This window comes from Mercenaria mercenaria, chromosome 6, assembly GCF_021730395.1.
Source record: "Mercenaria mercenaria strain notata chromosome 6, MADL_Memer_1, whole genome shotgun sequence".
Classification (NCBI taxonomy): domain Eukaryota; kingdom Metazoa; phylum Mollusca; class Bivalvia; order Venerida; family Veneridae; genus Mercenaria; species Mercenaria mercenaria.
In genome coordinates, this window is record NC_069366.1 from 74,518,473 (window position 1) to 74,540,261 (window position 21,789).

At 35.0% G+C, this 21,789-nt stretch overlaps 1 protein-coding gene across 1 annotated transcript in view; it reads left to right on the forward strand.

Annotated features, from left to right (window-relative positions):
• Positions 1–21,789, forward strand: part of LOC123548517 (stimulated by retinoic acid gene 6 protein-like) — a 41,081-nt gene that overhangs the window by 7,351 nt on the left and 11,941 nt on the right. Inside the window, exons 3-12 of the mRNA XM_045335820.2 lie at positions 2,128–2,213; positions 3,213–3,346; positions 4,041–4,161; positions 5,203–5,254; positions 6,402–6,542; positions 6,929–7,059; positions 9,310–9,409; positions 10,896–11,028; positions 18,683–18,840; positions 20,688–20,736. Of these exons, the coding sequence (XP_045191755.2) occupies positions 2,128–2,213; positions 3,213–3,346; positions 4,041–4,161; positions 5,203–5,254; positions 6,402–6,542; positions 6,929–7,059; positions 9,310–9,409; positions 10,896–11,028; positions 18,683–18,840; positions 20,688–20,736 (1,105 nt within the window). The remainder of the gene's footprint in view (positions 1–2,127; positions 2,214–3,212; positions 3,347–4,040; positions 4,162–5,202; positions 5,255–6,401; positions 6,543–6,928; positions 7,060–9,309; positions 9,410–10,895; positions 11,029–18,682; positions 18,841–20,687; positions 20,737–21,789) is intronic.

Below are 21,789 nucleotides of genomic sequence, written 5' to 3' on the forward strand. Positions count from 1 at the left end.
CTATCGTTAAGATCGCACCTGGGCGTTTGCTTTGACCACTTTTTCCCTTATTTACAAGGATTGTTGTATCGGGACTATTGTTAAGATTGCGTCAAGACACATTAAGACTGCCCCTGGACTTTTGCTTAGACCGCTTTGTCCAACATTTACAAAAATTGTTGTACCGGGACTATCGTAAGATTGCATCAAGGCTCTTTAAGATCGCCCTTGAACTTTGGCCTGGACCGTTTTACCCACACTCCTTTAGATTCCCTATGGACGTTTGCTTAGACCGCTTTGTCCCCCATTTACAAGGATTGTTGTATCGGTACTATTGTTAAGATTGCATCAAGACTTATTTAGATCGCTCTTGGACTTCTGCTTAGACAGTTTTATCATTAAGATCGCACCAAGAATCCTTTGGACTGCCCATGGACGTTTGCTTAGATTGCTTTGATCCCCCTTTTACAAAGATTGTTGTATCGGGACTATCGTTCAGATTGCATCAAGATTCCTTAAGACCGCTCCTGGACCTTTGTCTAGAACGCTTTGTCTCCCATTTACAAGGATTGTTGTATCGGACTATCGTTAAGATCGCACCAACACTCTTTTAGACTGCCCCTGGACTTTCGCTTAGACCGCTTTGTCCCCCATTTACAAGGATTGTTGTATCGGTACTATTGTTAAGATTGCATCAAGACTTATTTAGAACACCCCTTGACTTTTGCTTAGACCGCTTTGTCCAACATTTACAAAAATTGTTGTACTGGGACTATCGTTAAGATTGCATCAAGGCTCTTTAAGATCGCCCTTGAACTTTGGCCTGGACCGTTTTATCCAACATTTAAAAAAATGTTGTATCAGGACTATCGTGAAGATTGTATCAATGTTCCTTAGGACCGCCTCTAGCTTTGGCCTAGACCGTTTTGTCCAAACATTTACAAAAATTGTTGTACCGGGACTATTGTTAAGATTGCATCAAGGCTCATTTAGATCACCCTTGGACTTTTGCTTAGACTGCTTTGTCCCCCATTTACAATGATTGTAGTATCTGGACTATCGTTAAGATTGCATCAAGACTCCTTAGACCGCTTCTGGACTTTTGTTTAGACCGCTTTGTCTCCCATTTACACGGATTGTTGTATCGAGACTATTGTTAAGATTGCATCAAGACTCATTTAGACCGCTTTGTCCGCCATTTACAAAAATTTCTGTATCGGACTATCGTTAAGATCACACCAAGACTCCTTTAGATTCCCCATGGACGTTTGCTTAGACCGCTTTGTCCCCCGTTTACAAGGATTGTTGTATCGGTACTATTGTTAAGATTGCATCAAGACTTATTTAGATCGCTCTTGGACTTCTGCTTAGACAGTTTTATCATTAAGATCGCACCAAGAATCCTTTGGACTGCCCATGGACGTTTGCTTAGATTGCTTTGATCCCCCTTTTACAAAGATTGTTGTATCGGAACTATCGTTCAGATTGCATCAAGATTTCTTAAGACCGCTCCTGGACCTTTGTCTAGAACGCTTTGTCCGTCATTTACAAAGATTGATGTATCGGGACTATCGTTAAGATCGCATCAAGAATCATTCAGACTGCCCTTGGACTTTTGCTACAATGATTGTTGTATTGAAACTATCGCTGAGATTACGTCAAGGCTGTCGTTTAGATCGTACAAACATATTTGCATTGTCAGGTCTACAGTTTATACAGCGTACATATCGCTTAGAACTCGCTTGTATCATCGTATACATGTGTCTCACTTTTCAGATATGTTTGTTTTGCTTCGACTGAGCTTTTGTTTTTTAGACAGTGCGTTGTTATGTTTAAATTGCGTGTTGTTGTGTTTAGGCTGCATATTGTCGTGTCTAAACTGCATGTTGTCGTGTAAATACTGTGTGTTGTGTTTAAACTGCGAGTTGTGGTGTTAAGATTTCACTTTTTTAACTGCGAGTTGTTGTGTTTAGACTAATTGTTGTTGTGCTTATATTGTTCGATATTATTAAGGCAACTGCTGTCGTAGTTATTGTGTTGCTGTATTGAATCTGTCATAGTATGACTGTATATGCTCCTAGTACCCCCAGCAATAACTGTGTCATAGTTATAAGTCAGTAAAATATTTGATTTCTTCATATCTTTCAGGCTGGTATAATCATATGTCTTTCAATACTTGAAAAGAGATCGTCTCAAACATGTCGTTGTGCAGGACAGAGACCAGGGATAGTCTAGTGAGTATTAAATTTGTTATTATAAAGTCTAGAAGATCCTTCGTAAACATAATAATTCAACCATGTAGAATAATAGCAGACTCGTTTAATTTGAATCTAATCACAAGAAGTAATGAGATGTACAACAACTCGCACGTCCACTTGCTCCGGGTTAGTGACATTGAATGGACTAGATTTTCACAAAATACCAGAGTGTATAAGAATATAAGAGCGCCACCAACGTTACAGCTCTGCAATCAGCAACGATCCAGATCAGTGAATATCCATCCTGTTTGTTTATTCCCGCATCCATACTGTTCACTTACCAATTTAATCACCTTTATGCAACTGATAAAATAATAGCATGGATCCAGAAGGATGTGCAGCCTGATCTGGATCCATACTGATCGCAAAGCGCTAACACTGGTTTTCGCGCAGCCGGCGCTCATTTATTAAACACTGAGTCCAAGTTCGGGGTGTCATTTTAAAGCATGCTCTGATATTTAATTAAAAAAATTCCTTTGAAGGAAAGAATGCAGCAAAGATAATATTAGCAGACTCGGTTGGTTTATGTCTGATTTCTTTGATGACTTAGACTAATGAATTGAATATTTGTATACTGACTGAGTTAACAAATTGTTTTCTGGTGTTCACGTTAAATACACAAATTTTATCTTGCAACGATAACAAGTCTTTTTTATGTTTCACTAGGATTTAAATGAAATTTGCCCATTTTACCGGCGTAATGTCAAGGCTGACGATGTTGATATTTGAAAACTAAAGTATGTCTATGATATTAATATCTTATATTTCAAGGGTTGATAAGTTCTTTAAAGAAGTTGTATAAAGCTGTGTCTTTATTAAAGAGAATATAGGATATCCAATTATATATACGCGTGCAAAGGTGATTTTTTATTTGATAATCTGAATGTAAAAGTTTCAAGATATAGAGCGGCGGTAAATTTGACCAAAGTCTGAAAGCCAGTAACTAAAAGATTTTATTTAATTTTATGTTTTCAGCCCGGTTAATCTGCTAGATCACGGATGTGATAATTTTGGTTACTCCATGGCATTTGGCAGTGTTGCTAGTTACTGTTTCAGATTGTTCTTTGACTCAAATAGTTTGTACAGTAAAGGTCCTGAATGGAGTAAAAGTAAGTTAAAAGACAAAACAACATGACATCTTCTGTAGCAGAAGACTTGAACTTAAATTAGCGGACCCGTAATTTCAATCGGCATTTTCCGTTCGATTACGGTATGTTATTTCGGGATTCTATGGTTATTCAATAATGATGAAAAGAAACAATTTTGTGTTATGACCGAAGGATGCCGAAATATGTGAAAATACGTAAACGCACGGAAAGTACCGATTGTCATTACCGGTACATAACCGCTTTGTTGTAACTGTGGAATGTCTTAATGAGTTTATAAATTAGATGCATGGTTTCTAAACTATTTCTGCTAATTCCAACGATCTGTAAGTAGCAAAGTCCAGAGAAGCAAATAGGTTGCTAAAATGCCTAGAACATTGTTATCAACCAGTATCAAGCTGGTGTTATATAATTCTTTTGAATTTATATATCAAATAAACATTCATACAACTTTTGATGGTTTGTGTTAATATAAAAAGAGCAAAATGAAAACAGTTAGGTGTATTGCTGAACAATTATTCCCAGGCGCCCGCTCGTGATGAAATAATGCACGGAGGGGCACCTGGGGTCTTCCTCCACCATTAAAAAGCTGGAAAGTCGCCATATGACCTATCATGTGTCGGCGCGACGTTAAATCCAAAAAAGAAAAAAGATGAACAATTATTACAACGTCTAAAACAAAATTTTATTGTTTCAGCCTTGTATGTAATGCTATTCGTGTTGCTCTATGGGATGATGTTCTACCCGCTGTTTGCTTGCCTTACAACAACATGGGTGTTTGTCGGCTCCTTTCTAGGGCTTGGTTATACATCTCTCTGGTAAGTCAATGCCTTAAATATACATGGATGACTATCAGTGGCCTGTGGTGACAGTTTTGTTGCTTTGTGACATCGCTTCTCTTTGACTTGTCTTTGATTTAACTTTGTAGTTACCGGCAAATTTCAACAATATTCTGTTGAAGTACACGTTAAATATATATAAAAGCTTATGAAATGACTCATTCACACGAGTCTGCTATTATTTCGCTTGGTTGCGTTCTATGCTTCCAAAGGATCTTTTAAAATCTAATAAAATTCTGCTTAAGCCGGTGCCAGGGGGCGTTAGGGTTGCACTTTCCATTACCTCTCATGAACAAACTCAGTCAAACCGAGTCTGCATTATTTTGCTTGGTTGTATTCTATGCTTCCAAAGGATTTTTTTTATAGATTTAATTACTACAACAGCGTGTGGTGGCTGTAAAAAGTCTTTCCGTTCTTGTTGTTATATTTTCTAGTCCGTTCACTATCTATCTAATTAAATTCTATTTAAGCCGGTACCAGGGGAACGTTAGGGTTGCACTTCCCATTATCTCTCATGAACAAACATTTTGCTTGGTTGCATCTCAAATGATCTCCATTCATACTTTATTCCTTACATTTCGTAGTATGTGCTGTGGGTTTAAGTCGAAACTTAAAAAGTCTGTGAACATTTTTTTCAGGTGCCATGCAATAGACTCTTATTACACGGCTTGCTTTTCAATAAATGCAAAATATTAACACTTATATCTAAGGGGGGATTTTAAGAACAGGTTTTTACTTTGCAACTTTCCAAAATGCGTTAAATTTTGACAGTTCTATCAATATTAAAACTTCGTATCTATGATCAATTCAAAATGATTTTTTAATTCTGCCTTAAAGATGCACTATACACTTCTTTCACATGAATATGCTGTCATCGGATATTAACTTTCAGGACAGTTTAGATCTAGATAAATAAACTAATTGTTTATCTAGAACTGCATTCAGGTAATAACAGTCATTTATTAAAAAAACTGCCAGTGTTTTAGTGATTGTACAAATTTAGTGTCTCTTGTGTTGCAGGCTGTATTCAAACTTAAGAACAGTCATCATGTGTCCGAATGGATCTGATGGGGTAAGTGCTTAATGATGACGTATCTACCGACAGCAAGCAATAAGCAAAAATCGGGATATAAATGATAACGAACACACACACCTGCATTTCCATATCTTTTAACCTTCACCCTGCTAAATTTCTAAAATGCACTGGTCCATCTTTCAATTTGAACAGTACCACTTGTTTTTCAAAGGGATGTTCACTGAAAAATTACTGACTGAATAGTGAACAGTGCAGACCATGATCAGACTGCATGGATGTGCAGGCTGATCTTGGTCTGTACTGGTCGCAAAGGCAAAATCACTTGCCACCAGCAGGCTAACGGTTAAAATCGCATAACATTTCCTACTACTTTTTACATATGCATATCAGAGATAGTAAAAAAGTAATATCCATTTTGCATGACCAGGGTCACATGTGCATAAACAGCTCGTGTTGTAATTCATTTAACATCCGTCCGTGAATCTCATATTTGTGTGAGTCTTATTCGGATATACACAAATTCGATCTTTAGTCCGTTTCAAGCGAAATAACTAATATGTTAATTGGTCTTGTAACAACGCCAAACAAGACTTGAAAAACACCTGTTTTGTACATACATATTATTTTTTAAAAGTCGACAACGCTTTTTAATAAAGATGTGCAAATGTTTCGAAATGTTTGGCAATTTTTATGACATGGTGGTTCACAAGACATGATATAGATTCTGTATTTACATCAATTACGATACAAACTCCATATGCACATCTGATAAAGGTCATGCTCTTTGATCAAAATTTAATGAATAATGATAAAATATATATATCAAAACATCAAAAATTAAATAATTGGCATAAACGGATGTTGTGTTTTAAACTGTTAAGTGTAGGCCTAGAACATTTACAACGAGGTGAAAATATGTAGTGAATCCCGTGGATTACAGCCGGACATGGATACTGCCACTTGCAAGAGAAAAAAAAATACTGTAACTTTTCTTAAACATTTAAGTGGGGAAGGTTGTCTCCTTGTATGACAAGGTACTGGTTCTCAAGTTATTTATGAATGCTTCAAATTTACTCCAAAGTCGAGCGATAATGAAATATTACTTATATATCATCATACTATAAATACATGCTACAAACGTTTTTCTAGATAATTTCAGTGCAAAATAATACTGTCTTTTAAGAATTTCACAGGACAAGATATTGCCGTCCAGATTCCAGTATTGTTTTGCTTGGTATGTCTGTTTTTGCGGTATGGCTATATTCTCATAAAACATTCCGTGCACATTGTCAAGGACAGGTCTGTGGGGAGAATCATCCAGCAGGTTTGCTTTAATTTTTGTTGTTAAGTTTCAGTGTTACAATTTCATGATCAGAATTCAGCCTCGCCATTGATCGATATTAAGACAGCTCAAATACCAGTTTTTTTTACTTGGATCCAAAGTCTCTTGGGCATTTTAGAAGCCAAAAATGATATTAAGTGAATAAAGGTGTTTCATCGTTGGAAACAAAAGCAGCTGTCTCAGAGTAGCCGTGTATCAAAAAAATAAAATAAATATAGTTAGAACATACAAGAAGTTTTCCTTTTTACTATTCGCCCATCTTTAATTATACATGATTAATTGTAGACATAGTATGCTGAAAAAGTTTTATTATGATTCAAAATATTTGGTTTAAGTTATTAAATAGAAGAATATTTCAATAAATTTAGGAAGAACGGGAACATCTTGGCACGAAATACAACCGGATGTATGTCCGGGAGTTACTGGTACCCGCGTGCAAGTCTTCAGTCCCTAGCAATGAAGGACCTACAGAAGAAATAACCTGGCACAAGCGATTTAAGTAAGCTTTAAATGTATCATCTGGAAATTTAATTTATTATATGTTATTTGCTTTACCAATTAAGCAGCCATTTTAACATGACGAATAAGAAAATTGACGCAAACTCTTGATTACAAAAAAAAAATATGAAAGTTTTGTGAGTTGCTCGCTTATGAAGTGGTTCTATGCAAGAGCCAATGTGATTAAATCACACAGAAAGCACATTTTCTTTAACATTTATACGTAACGATGGTTACGGATAGCTAGTATTACCATCGAATAATTTAGATTGAAGCTAGATGATAACAAATACCACTCCTTTACAGTTTTCTTTCAGCTTTTATCACTATGAAATAGATTTTTGCAAGTTTTTCAAATCTATGGAAGACCGGAGCGTGATGGATGCTAAATTACAAGTATTTAGTGCTAAATGTCAGTAACCTTTATATGCTTAAGAGACAATATATAGCAGTATAATATTTTTTCTGTATTCTTACTGTTTCTATCAATAATACAGTTTAGCGTTTTGCTATGTATTGTACAGACCGCTGACATATCACATAGAATGCCCATTAATAATTGTGTGAAGCCAGAAGGTGAAGATAATTTACCCCTTTACAATTTTCATAGATTATATGCCAAACAAGAGGGCCAAGATGGCCCTAGTTTGCTCACCTGAGAACACACCATAACAAAGTAAACATGTTTGACCAAGTGAGTTCATGGAAACAAATATTCTGACCAATTTCCATTAAAATTGGAGCAAAAATCTGGAGTGTAAACAAGTATTTTCTTTGATTTGACCTAGTGACCTAGTTTTTGACCCCAAATTACCCATATTCAAACTTGACCTGGATTTCATCAAGGCTATCATTCTAAAATAATTTCATAAAGATCAGTTGAAAATTACATCCTCTGTCGCATACACAATGTTTTTCTTTGATTTGAACTAGTGACCTAGTTTTTGACCCCGTATTTGACCTTGACCTAGATTTCATCAAGGCTATCATTCTGAACAAGTTTCATGAATATCCAGTGCAAAATGCAGCCCCTATTGCGTACACAAGGTTTTCTTGAATTTGACCGGGTGACCTAGTTTTTTGTCACCAGATGACCCACATTCAAACTTGACCTAGATTTCATCCAAACAGACATTCTGATCAAATTTCATGCATATTCGGTGTAAAATGCAGTCCCTATTTAAATACACAAGCTTTTTCTGTGTATGACTTGGTGACCTAGTTTTTGACCTAAGATAACCTATATTCGAATTCGACCTAGAATTAACAAGGCAATTATTCTGACCAAAATTCATGAATATCAATTGATAAATACAGCTTCTATCGCATACGCAAGGTTTTTCTTTGATTTGACCTAGTGATCTAGTTTTTGATCCCAGATGACCCATTTTCGAATTTTGCCTAGATTTTATCAAGGTGATCATTCTTACAAAATTTCATGAAGATCAGTTGAAAAATACAACCTCTATCGCATACACAAGGTTTTTCTTTGATTTGACATTGTGACCTAGTTTTTGATCTCAGCTGACCCATTTTCAAACTTGGCCTAGATTTTATCAAAGTAATCATTTTGACAAAATTTCATGAAGATCAGTTGAAAAATACAGCCTCTATTGCATACACAATCTAAATATTGACAGACAGACGACAGACAGACGCCAGACATCGAGCGAACTCAAAAACTCACACGAATTAGGTCTCTACACACGGCCAATGAGAATTCAACGACAGTGACCAGGTGATAATGTTATGTTGCAAGGAAAGCATACACACTTACAAAGGTGATTATTGTATCATGCTGGTTCAGTGGTAATAATCTTTCACTCCCACAACCAATCATTAGCGTAGGGATGGCAAACGTTATTCTTTGCACCATGTATACATGTACTGGCAGGCGTCCCTGATTTGATCGTTTTCCCCGGCTACAGTTAGGAAGTTGGAGTACTTTGATATAATTATGACCCACTCATGTCGATGGTCTGTCGTCAACATTAAGAAATACAGTTAGGTTCGGGTCAGTCTCTATGTTGATTAAGAAGCAATAATATCACAAACAGCGATTTTATCACTGAATAACGTTATTGTTTGGGGCTCAGATGCTATGGAATTATATGCCAAGGGCGTAGTCTTAGTGTTATTATAGAGTGATACTGCAACACGCCAAATATTAGTTCGATCTTTTACGATATCAAGACTTAAAACCAATGATTTCTTCTTTCATTTAACATTAATTTTGTAATGTGTTTTCCAGGGTTTTTATGAGGAGATACATTTATTTGAACGACCCCACATTCAAATATTCACCAAGAATCATTTGCATATTTACAGTGGCACTCATCTGTGCATATCAGGTAATATTTTTCTTAATTGATAGAATGATTCCGTTGTTTTCTTTTAGCAATTAATTATTGATGACTCCTTTTAAATAAAATAGTGATCCAAATGTGAGGACATACCCCTTTAACATGTAACATAATGATAGCGTGTAGGTCAGCTTCAGTTGTGTAATTATTGCGTTTATTTTATCTGTTTTTGTTTTGGGTTGAAAACTTAAGGGAATTTATAGAGATACTAATAATTTTGTTTACATGTTTATATCATCGCTGATATTTACTACTCTTAGACAAGTAAACTTCATAACAGCGGAATATTTTATCCATTAAGTTTTGACTTTAATAACTTTATTTACTATCATAACTGGTTTGCGAAGTTCTCATCGGAAATGTATTTGGTTTACCTTAATTATTTTGACATTGTTTTCAATGTAACTTTTATTTATTACTCGGAAATGTTAATTACTTTGTTTACCTGTTCAAGAAATTGTTGTTATTTACAACTTTAGCAAAACTGATCAAGGTCGAATGTTTTGTTAATTGAATTTGGCCATATTTCTGTTTATTTTAGAATTGGTCATTTGTTTACAAAAATGCGTGATTGCTTCCACATCTGTTGTTTACGGTTACATGTGTACATATTGAAAGTTTTGATTTCTTACAGTATTATTTCACAATGAGATTAACAAATAGATTTTCCTGGTTAATGAACTATTTTCAATGTGTTCCTCAGTCAAGAAACGATGAAACGTACTAAATTATCATAACTATATAACATTTCGCCTGTGGCTACATCTCTTGTCTGAAAGATAATTTAATAATCTTTACATTCCGCCCTTAAAGTTGGCAGATTTTTTATTTTATCTCGTTAAGCTTCCGTTGTTGTTAATGTGGAATTAAATGTGCAATATTTAGTTCCATAACAACTATGGAAGCTTCTCTGTTCATTTTGTCGACTTACAACGCGATATGTCGATTTTATTTATTTGGGTTTTACGGCGCACCAACACAGTATAGGCTATATGGCGCCAAACAGGACTACAAATTTTGGTTCCACATCTCATTTACGTCGAAATAAAAACATGAGATATGGAATCAAAATTTGCATACCTGCTGGAATCACAGAGTTACCGCAAAACCAAATGTTAAGACCCTATTAGTCGCCTCTTACGATCATGCAAGGGTATATCTTGATTTAATGTACTTTTCATTACTTAAACTGAAATGTTTACGATAAATATAGCTCTAAAACATCAACTTTTATAGGACATTTTCGGTGCGAAATGTTAGCGTTTTTAATATTACATTTCAGGTGTTTGTTAAAGGGAAGAAATCAAGAATATCTATTTTGAACTATCATTACCACCCTAACATTTTCAATATTTCAGCATTTTGCTCATTTACTTCGGTACGAAAGGTCAAGATTTGGAATTAAAATTCATAGTGTGTCGAAAAATTGATGGCGGAAACAATATTTCGTATATATATCATGCGTATTTTTCAGTTTGGAATCCTGATTATATTGGCATCGTATCAGTTAAAGCAACTTTTACCACTCATTTACCCTGGTATTAACGCGACTGATGAAGACGCGGAGGAATATGAATATGTTCGCATGTTTGTTAAAGTGACTACCGGTAAGCAGAATTGTGATTTTCCTTTTCGGTGTAAATCGTTATATTGTATTTTCAGTTTACTATAATGTTTATATTCTTGTCAAAGAGGCCAGGAACAGCATTTCAGCTTATATGTGTCTCTTATTTATTACAGCAATTGTTAATTTCAACATTGGTATACTTTAAATATAATAAAAAGAATACAAACCTTTGAAGATTTGAACGAGAAAAGCTTCAGGTCACATTAAAGGGACAAAAAGGTATTAAATATATTGACTGATTATGTTTATTGATTTAATTAAACATATGTTATTATTTATTGTTGTCCGCAAATGTCAGTGACATCTCTTTTTCAGTTTCTGTCAAATTTTTATACTAAATATGAACCAGAGAATATAGGGTACTGTAATACATGTACACTATATTTACTTTAAAACAATTATATGATTTTTGGTGACTTATAGGCCCATTTGGCCGGATGCTGTACTGTTTCTGTAGATATGTATTGTAATACTTATGCGCATGTCACGTTATTAAAACATTTACTTACTTACTTATATTCAAAATCTTAGAGTTACTGACTGAATTTGGCTAATACCACACATTGTCAAAACCGTATTTACATATTAAATTCTTCACACCAGCAACCCAATTTCTTTACATCCTTGTTCACAGTGATCATCGAGTGCTTCCGATTACAAAACATCTATTATTACATTTTCTGTATTTAATGTCTTCATCCAGTATATTACAAGTCGAAAGATTTCCTGCGGCCAGAAGTTATACAGACCAGAAATTGTTGATAGTAACTTATGGGTGAATAACGTACTTGTTTTTTTTTATTATAACATTACGCTTTAATGTAAGAAATATTACTCCATTTTACATGATTTACAAGTAGATATATGAACTATGTATTTCTTAATTGTGAAAGTTATTGTTTTGAGCAAAAATAACTATATTTCCCTTTCATGTATAACATAACTTTTAGCTCAACTGGTCGCATTCCTTGACTATTGAAATACTTTACTAGAGCTTTCACAAATGTGATTCATGTCTTCACATGGACTTGCTTGACACCACAGGACCATAATCTAGGAAATTGAAGAGCAAGTTAACATAAAAACCCTTATGCACAACAAGGTATCAATATTGATCATTGCTGAAAGTTTGAATAAATTATATGAAATAATGAATGAGGAATTCAGGTTACAAACATTTCTCTATATTTCATATAGAGTGCTAGCTATATTGCAACAACGGCGTTCCATAAATGTGATAAGCCAATCGCATATCGGTAAAAAGTCACGTGAAATCACCCAGTCTCCATGCGCTATACTACTTGTTGCATTCCAATATACCTGCGGCCTTCAGGCCGCAGGTAACAATTCTAACATATCTTTTGATGTATAATGGGTACCTGCCGGATTCGCCATAGATACCTATGCAGCGTATGCTCACTCTTACATCTAACAGCTGCTTATAAAATTTTAGAATTCGTTTAATTTCTTTTGATTTAGACTGTCCCCCTATTTCTGATGCGTAATTCAGAACAGATTCAACAAAAGCATTAAATAAATTGTACAAATTACACAATACTTTAGGGATCAGTTTAAATTTCATGTTATTACACAAAAAAAAGTTTTAAGCTTTTTCAGTGGTTCCTCACTTACAGAATGTTGTTGAGTCGAATTAAATTTACCGATATTTTAAAAGCAATAATGGCATAACGAAATAATTTTGAAACGAATGTCTTTTTTTTTACATTAATACTGACCAGAATGACTAACTTTGAAAAAAAAATAAGGTTTTATTCCTTACTTATACGACTTATCATTTTACAACAAAAATATAACATATTTAGAGTGATGCATGCAGTTAAGATACAGTGTCATTCAATTTCACTTACTTTCACAGAAACATATATCTTTCTACAACGTATCATATTTATAATTATAAGCTGAGGAGCAGTCACTAACTGAACGTTAAGCAACACTTAAAACCAGTCTAAATGTGCTATTAAATGATAAAAAAATAACTCTTGATCTCAGTGGTGTACTTATAAAACCGCTTCTCAGAGTTATCGTACTATAGCGATGTTATACCAGACATTGTTCGATATGATAAAAATCAATGCTTTATTCAGTGGTAAAAACATAAAGCCTATTTATACAAAATATTAAAGTTGAAGAATACTGTGGCAGGTTTTCGCAGTTGTCATATCTTTGTTGGAGTACAAAGGCAAGCTTTTCATTTTCTGAAAAGTAACAAAACAGAAATTTAATCTTATGCATTTGGTACCATTTGGTTGCCTTAATTCTTCGTATGAACGACACTGATTAAGTTCATGTTGAAGATTTACAGACAGGGCATATTCTGCCTTCGAAAAGGTTTCCATACCTTTCAGCTTCCAGATGTTACATATTAATTAAGTACAAGAGGGCCATGATGACCCTGGATCGCTCACTTGAGTAATATGAGCTACATGTTTTCAAATGACAAATTGATGCTAAAATATTAAGAGTTGGTCACTAGGTCATAGTTATGGTCACTGAAAGTCAGTTTTAAGATTGGTGTGCTAAACTGTAAATGTCATCCAAATTTCAATGCTGTGTCTTAAAAACAATAAAGTAGGTCAGTAGGTCACATTTGTGATCACTGAAAGTCAGATTTAAGACCGGTTTGCTAAATTGTACATGTCATCCAAAATTCAAGGCTGTATCTTAAAAAAACAAGAAAGTAGGTCAGTAGGTCACACTCTAGGCCACTGAAAGAAAGTTTTAAGATCGGTGTGCAAGATCGAAGTATTGGTCTTATTTGAACATAATAACATGTAATAAACAGATAATTCGTTGATCTTAACAAATTAGCATCAAATAAAAAGAAAATTTGTTTGTAATCAGTGGGATATCGAAATATATCTTCACCGATAAGGGAGACAATTCTGATATTTTTAGTCAGGCCCCGCGTTCGTTAAAATATTCAGTTGTCTCTCTTATCTCGACAAACAAACAAATATCTTCTATATTTTTGCATACCTGGCTCGGGTTTCAGTTGATTTCACCAGTGCTGAAAAATTCCATCTTAATCCCCAGGGCATAAGATAACTCTCATGTCTTAAATGGCATATGAAGAACTACATCTTTGTAGAAGATTAATGCAGTAATTTATATCTTATACCCTAAAATAAGATAAAAATGAAATACCTCGATAGTTCCTCTTTGTTCCTTTTAGCATATTTCTTGATTCCAAAAACGTTATTTTATTAAAAATACATAACGTTACATTGCAACTGATAATTCATACACGATCCGACTCATTTTCCTATTAAACAAAGAAGGCTGAAAACAGTGAATTATTATACAACAACACAGTATTTACCCTAAGGGGTACCAAATGTTTAAAGACTCTATAGTTCTCACTCAGTTTTATTAACGTTGCGGCCATAAGGCCTTTATCAAAAGGTAGTCCGACTGGGTATGACTGGTATAGTATGACTAATCATATGGAAGATAACTCTTCGGTAGATGAGACCTATGAGCTTAAGAAAGGAAGTATGTTAAACAATAAGGACATTATTGAACAATCTATGGTTGATGATGTTACTAGTGAAATAAAACCAGAAGATATGAAACATGGGGATTCACAACAACAAAAAAAGTTCGTAAAACCTGTTATAGATAAGTCCAAAATTAGAGCGTTAAAGAGAGAGAAAATGGTTGTTACAAATCTGTCGTCAAGGATTCTAACGGAGGCAGAGCTGTCCCTCCTTTCAAAAGGCTTATCATTTGTACCAACCAGACATAGAGTAGATATGACAAAAATTCACAGTGACTTGGCTGAATGGGAAAGGAGAATGCGGTTAAAGGAATATTTCCATGACAAGGAAGACATGTATAGTGTAGATCTCGATGAAGAACCGTGGTGTGAGAAGAAAAAAAGTGAATTTACACCAGAACCAGGAAGAGATAAGTATTTAGATGCTTACACAGAAGAAGTAAAAAATGCGATTGTCAATGGCATTCATGACAAATGCACATCGAACCTATCCAAGTCAGAAAGGAAAGCAATGAAAGCACTTCTAAATGACAACAATATAATTATAAGACCGGCGGACAAGGGGTCAGGTATTGTAGTAGTGGATGCAGAAGATTATATAAAAAATTTAGAAAAGGAAGTAAAGGACAATGCTTCTTATATGAAAACTGATGGCGGAGCACAATATAGAGCGGAAAAAGAAGTAAAGAAGATTACCAACAAGATGTGTAGAGATGGTCTTATTTCCAAGAAGTTGAAAGATTATTTAATACAGAAATATCCAGTTACCGGCAAATTGAAGGGAAATCCCAAAATTCACAAGCGTGAGAATCCATACAGAACGATTGTTAGTGGAATTGGAACTGCAACAGAGCGCATGGCAGAAGTAGCGGAGAAGGAACTTAATGAATATGTTGAAAATAGTCCCAGCTACTTAAAAGATACCACAGATTTCTTAAACAAACTGAAACTGATTCCCCTACCTATCCCGGAAGGAGTGATTTTGTTTTGTTTTGACGTAGTCAAGTTGTACCCATCTATACCCAGACGAGAAGGTTTAACAGCTTGTGAAGAAGCTCTCCAATGCAGAACTAACCCAAATGTCACAACAGAAGCCGTTATGAAAATGATAAATACAGTACTAACGAACAATGTTTTTTCATTCAATAATAGCGAGTATGTCCAGAAGGAAGGAGTGGCGATAGGGTCAAAGCTAGGTCGTAATTTTGCTTGTTGCTACATGCGCAAATGGGACGAAAAGTTGATGGAGAATGAAAAAGTACCAATGTTTTACAAGCGTTACATTGATGACGGATTTGGGCTGTGGCAACATGGACTAGAAGATCTGTTAAAATTCAGAGATTTTGCGAATCAGATACACCCGAACATAAAAGTGGAATTAAGGTGGCATACAACAAGAATAGAATTTCTGGACACGACAGTCAGAATTGAAAAAAATAATGAAATTACAACAGTCTTATATTCGAAACCGACGGACAAACACTTATATTTAAACTGGAAATCAGACCACCCTCAAAACGTAAAAAAGGCAATTCCGTATGGATTAGGAGTAAGATTGAAAAGGATTTGCTCGACGGAAGCAGACTACGCCAAACACAGACAGGAACTAAGAGGCCAGCTAAGGAGGAGGGGTTACAGCGGAAAGTTTATTGAAAATCAGCTGGATAGAGTAGACAAGATAGATAGGGCTAAACTATTAACACCGCAGAAACTGAAAAAAGAGAAAATGAAGAGGGTACCTGTAGTAGTGACTTACTCCAGACATCTCCCGAATTTACATAATATTGTACGTAAACATATGAACACTTTACACAAATCAGAAAGAATGAAACATATATTCAGTGACACCCCAATTGTAGCTTACCGCAGGGACACGAATATTTCTGACCTTTTGGTACATGGAAAGACAAACAAGGTTATGAAGCAATACCAAACGGGCGATTTGAAACCAAGATGTAACGGAAAGTGCGTGGTATGTGAAATGATTGACAAAGGGAGGCACAATAATGACAAGGCTATAGCGGCACGGATAGAGCGAACTCAAACCTGCCAGGCATGGAACCTCGTATATGGGATAAACTGTATCCAGTGTGATAAAATTGTGTATATTGGTGAAACGTCAAGATCGCTGAAGGAGAGATTGCGAGAACATGAAGCGGACATACGGCTGAAACGTACGAAACCAGTGGCAGAACATTTTAATACGCCTGGTCATAGCATAGGTGATGTCGGGGTGTCGGTGTTAGAACACATGAAGGAAAACAGTAGATACTACCGACAGATCAAGGAGCTTGAGTGGATCCACGAGTTGCAGACAGAGGCGCCAAATGGACTTAACACGAAAGCGAAACTTGGGGTTCTTTGGAGAGAATATAAATAAACTCAATCAAATTGATGCTTAAGTAACATGTAATATCCGGAGGTATTTTGGTTTTAAGTAAGCGTTTTTGTATTAATTTTGGTTGTTTGTCGTTGCGACCCATTAATATATTCTCAATATGTATTTCTTTCATGTATTATGTCCTATTATCTGCCTTTAACGCACATTTGTGTGAGTTTCGAATACATATTTGTCATATTTTACTGGTTCCAATACTTATATAGTTTTTTTTTTTGTAATTACTTCCCTTTATACGTAAAATTTGCCTATTTTTTATAGTTTTTATTTTGTCTGATGATAAACTATTCGTTTTAAATTTATTTTTGTTCATTTAAGTAATGATCTAATGGTTAAGTGCAAAATTTTATGAGTATCTTTGTTTGCTTTAGCTTTTTGTTTGTCATATATCTATGGTATATAAACTTTCATTGTCCTACCAACGCATTGACTAGGATATAATTTTATCTCCCATGATAGCAATGGGACTTCACTAGGTTGTTGTGTTTCTGCACATTAAGTCTTTTATTTTTTAATCATAACTTCGTTAGGCCAGGAGACAGTCCTTGTGCATCATAAATGTGTATCGATTTTTAGCGGGATTTGACGTTGACGTTTAATAACGTTACGTCAGTTCCGGTTTTGTATTTCAAATGTTGTTATATTATGAGACGCCATGATGTAGAGTAATTCTCGGAATTTGTCATTTTGATAAAGGCCTTATGGCCGAAACGTTAATAAAACTGAGTGAGAACTATAGAGTCTTTTTATCATACAACAATTCATTGTTCTGAATTCACAGTTATTACGTCATAGCGCCAAACGGCATAGCGGCGCGCTGGCAAAAGAAACCGATTGAAAACGGGCAAATACTTAATGAATGCATATACTTTAAAGTCCTTGGTAATGTGTTAGAATCGAAATGATATATCTCATTTAGTGATTTGCTCTTGAACAAAATCATTGTTTGTCGTCAGATGCGTATTAGCATATCACTCAGACTGCGCCATCGTGATATAATTCCTTCGCATCTGAACTCCAAACAATGATTTATTCAGCGACAAATCACTGAATGAGATATATTATTTCTTAAACAAAAATCGAAACATTGTTATTTGTCTACGAAACGTCATGGCATCTTTCCTGTTTACGGACGTTGATTTCCTGCGTTTGGTTTAAATACGCTGCTGCAAGAAAAAAGTGCTATAAAGAAGGTCATTCGTTTGACTTTATTTTACCGCTGCTTGTTGAATATGACATGCAAGAATATGGTTATATTACTAGTTGTAGGTGCGAGTGGGAATATTCGGCTCTCGAGTAACTCGTTACTGCCTAAACACTTACCCTCGAGCCCGATATTCCCAACTGCACATATAACTTATATTCTTTTTTCAGCTTCTAGTTCTTTGAAATACGTCTCTTTCAAAGTCCCCCAGAACAAATTTAGCATTTCGCTGTTCCTTCATGTTCTTTGGGTTTTTTATTTGTAAACTATACAAAATATATATCCAGAAATCCCAGTATAATTATAGTCTAAACAATATGCCAGCGCTGATCTGTTAAATTCTTTGAAAAATATTTAACGTTTTATACAAAAAGGGGCAAAAAGTTGAATTTAAGTGACAGGCGCCTCACTGCTTTTAACCACCAAGCTATGGGGGATTATGTCATCTTAGTATGCTTAAACTTATATTACTTTGTATTACCCGTAAGTTGGATATTCTTTGTTTCTGCTTTCAGGATCTATGTTGTTTTCGTTTTGTGTGTCATCACTTCTGACGATATTTTCAATCTTCCAAATATTGACCAACTACAGACAAAATATCAAGCGGATGTACAAAGGAGATTTCAAAAACCTTCCTTTCAGACGAGACCAACGACATCCCCAATTTATTCTGGTTTGGATATTTGCTTGATTGTATATCAAAATCCATTTGTTCAAAGTTTTTTTCATGGAAAAATTACATGGTGTTACAGAATTCTCCTCTTAGTTCTGCCAGGGTTATGAATAATTCCTTCGGTAAATGTATTACGGGGGTCCTGCAAAAAGTTTTGTCATTGGGTTCGGATTTCTTAAGTGCTTCGTTTTATCAAAATCATTTTTATCACAAACCTTCAAAGTATTCCCCCTTTACCGAAACACATTTTATGTAACCTTTTGACCCAATCGCGAAAAGCAGATAAATAGTCTTCCTTTGGTATTTGTTTGCGACACTGATAAATGGCACAAGAAAACTTCTGGACTTATATTTCTATCTAAAAAGATTTTTCTTGAGCCTTGGAAATAGAAATAAGTCACAGGAATCAGGTCAGATGAATAAGGCGGATGGTTTTCAACTACCATCCTATTGTAAAACTTTTTTCACTTTCTTCAGTATAGAATTCTTGTAGAATCGTCCAGTTACTGTATGACCAGATGGACAAGGCACTTGAACGACTGGTCCACTGGAATTGAAGAAAATTGCGTACAATATATTTTTCGAACTTATGGTTCTCTTGGCAATGCAGGGGCGTTTTTTATCTTTTTGCTTATTATCAGTCCTTCCCTGTAGCTCAAACATGTGCATCCAGGTTTCTTCATCTGTTAGCAATTTAGAAATAACCCGACTATCACACCCTTTGTATGTTTTCAAAAGTTCCCAGGCACATTTAGCAAATGAGGTACCCACCTACCACAAAACCCTTCTAGGGTCCAAACGCTTTTTCAGAATTGTCTGACACTGCCTTCTGATATGCAAGTACGATTGGCTATATCTCTCACCGACAATCGCGCATTCTGTTCGATCACAGCTTTTACAACAGCAATGTTTGCCATGGCAACAGAAGGTTTTAGGTCTTCCAAAACGGGTATCATATTCGATAGATAATTTCCCAGCTTTAAAAGCTTTAACACATCTAAAACTGTGAACATGGAAATGACTTGAGGTCCATACATACCACACAACTCACAAAATATTTGCTTTGCATTTATTTCAATCCTAATACGGTATTTAATAAAGCTACGAATTTCTGTCTTTTCGTCCATTTTACAGTGTGCGAGTAAATTGGTCAGTGTATATGACTGCATTTATTTCAATTTGAAATAATTCGGTCATTTGAAAAGCAATTTGCACGAAATAAACGGATATCGTTAGTTATTGGCCATACCATGCAAGTACAATGAAACGTTTTAAGAAATACCTGGGATAAACTACGGCAGTCAGTTAATGACAGGTTTTTGCAAGGCCCGCGTAATAACATCACATCACGTGGTTCGGAGTTTTGTCCTTATTTGTTCTATTACGTAATCTCCAGTGCGGTTAAGTATGAAATGCAAACTGCTCTGCTTGGGCCATAGCTCCGCGCTTTTAATTCGACAAACACGTTTGTACAAATATATTGTTATACTATCCCCCGTGACTAGACTCAGTCTTACCGAGTCTTCAAACCGAGTCTGGTCTGCCATTATTTTGCTTGTCTGCGTCAGAGGTAACAAAGTAATATATATAGCAAACCTTTGCATACCCGTAGCAATTCCAAATGCTTTGTTGGAAATGCTTGTATGATAGAGACAAATATAATGAGATTAAAGTAAACAACACTGAAGTACACCGCCTTATAATGAGACATTTTTGACATTGATGCAAAATAAAACATTACAACTGATAAACGAAGATCAAATCCAGTGACATTATACAATAGACACATACGTATATAGCAGACATAATTGACATAATAATATATCGTAATGTTTTATTTTTTACAGTCAGATAGTCTTTCTTATGCGGGGTCTCAGATTGCTTACACACTTTGGGGTATGTATTCACTAAATATTACGTAAATATTGATTTTAATGTTTTTCGTCATTTCTTTATTTTGCGTACAGTAAGTATACATTGCTTTTATGCCAGTATATAATTAAGGAATGGCTTGGCTGTCAATTTAACATTGGTGTCTGTAGGACCGAAAGCTTTTACATTTTACTATTGACCCGAAAGGTATTTTAATTATTACATAACACCAGAAATAAAATTAAAATTTTTATCTCTGTGTTTTTGGTCAATAGCACAAACTACGGACCGATAGATAATGTTATATCCATTGATGCGATATATTTTGTATGTGTTCTGGCATTTTTGTTATCACAAACATGATAGATTTTATTATCTTTCATCCATTTTCAAAATCTGTAATTCAAATCACGTGTCGTGCTGTATAGTCTGTGCTGAACAATTATTGCAAATTGTCTCTAGTACGGAAATAACCATTTGAAATAAAAACATGTTGTGTTATGTTTTTTGCAATGCTTCTATATATCTCTTGCATACATACACTTGTACCTTATTCATGCATAAAACTGCTTTTTCACTGGATCCGCCCATGTCTTAACGGGAGAAAAATCGTGTATTAACAAGGCGATTCACGACCTATTAGTACATTATTTTTATTTTTGAGACGCTTTGCCGGGAACAAAAAAAATATTCTTGTGCAGATCTGCCTCATTTTTTTCTCTGGATTACTTGTGATTATATTCTTTTGCAATTTTGTATAATTATATTTCTTTGCATGAATGTATTAAATCGCGTGTAACTTGTGCAGTTGTTCGTTTTAAGTAATTGTATCAAGGTTTTTGGGCAGTATCAGTCGTTATGTTTTCATTTAATTTCTCAAAGAATTCATATAAATCTTAGAAGTTTGTCAATTTGTACGTACTCATCCGTACTCATCCGTGCTCCAAATGTGTTCGTACTCAAAATAAATGGAATGTTTTGAACGACGCAAACAATCCCGCGAGTTTCTGCGTTAATACACAAAACATGTAAAATCCCTATAGTATACATTCTTTATCTGTCGACATGACCTTAGAA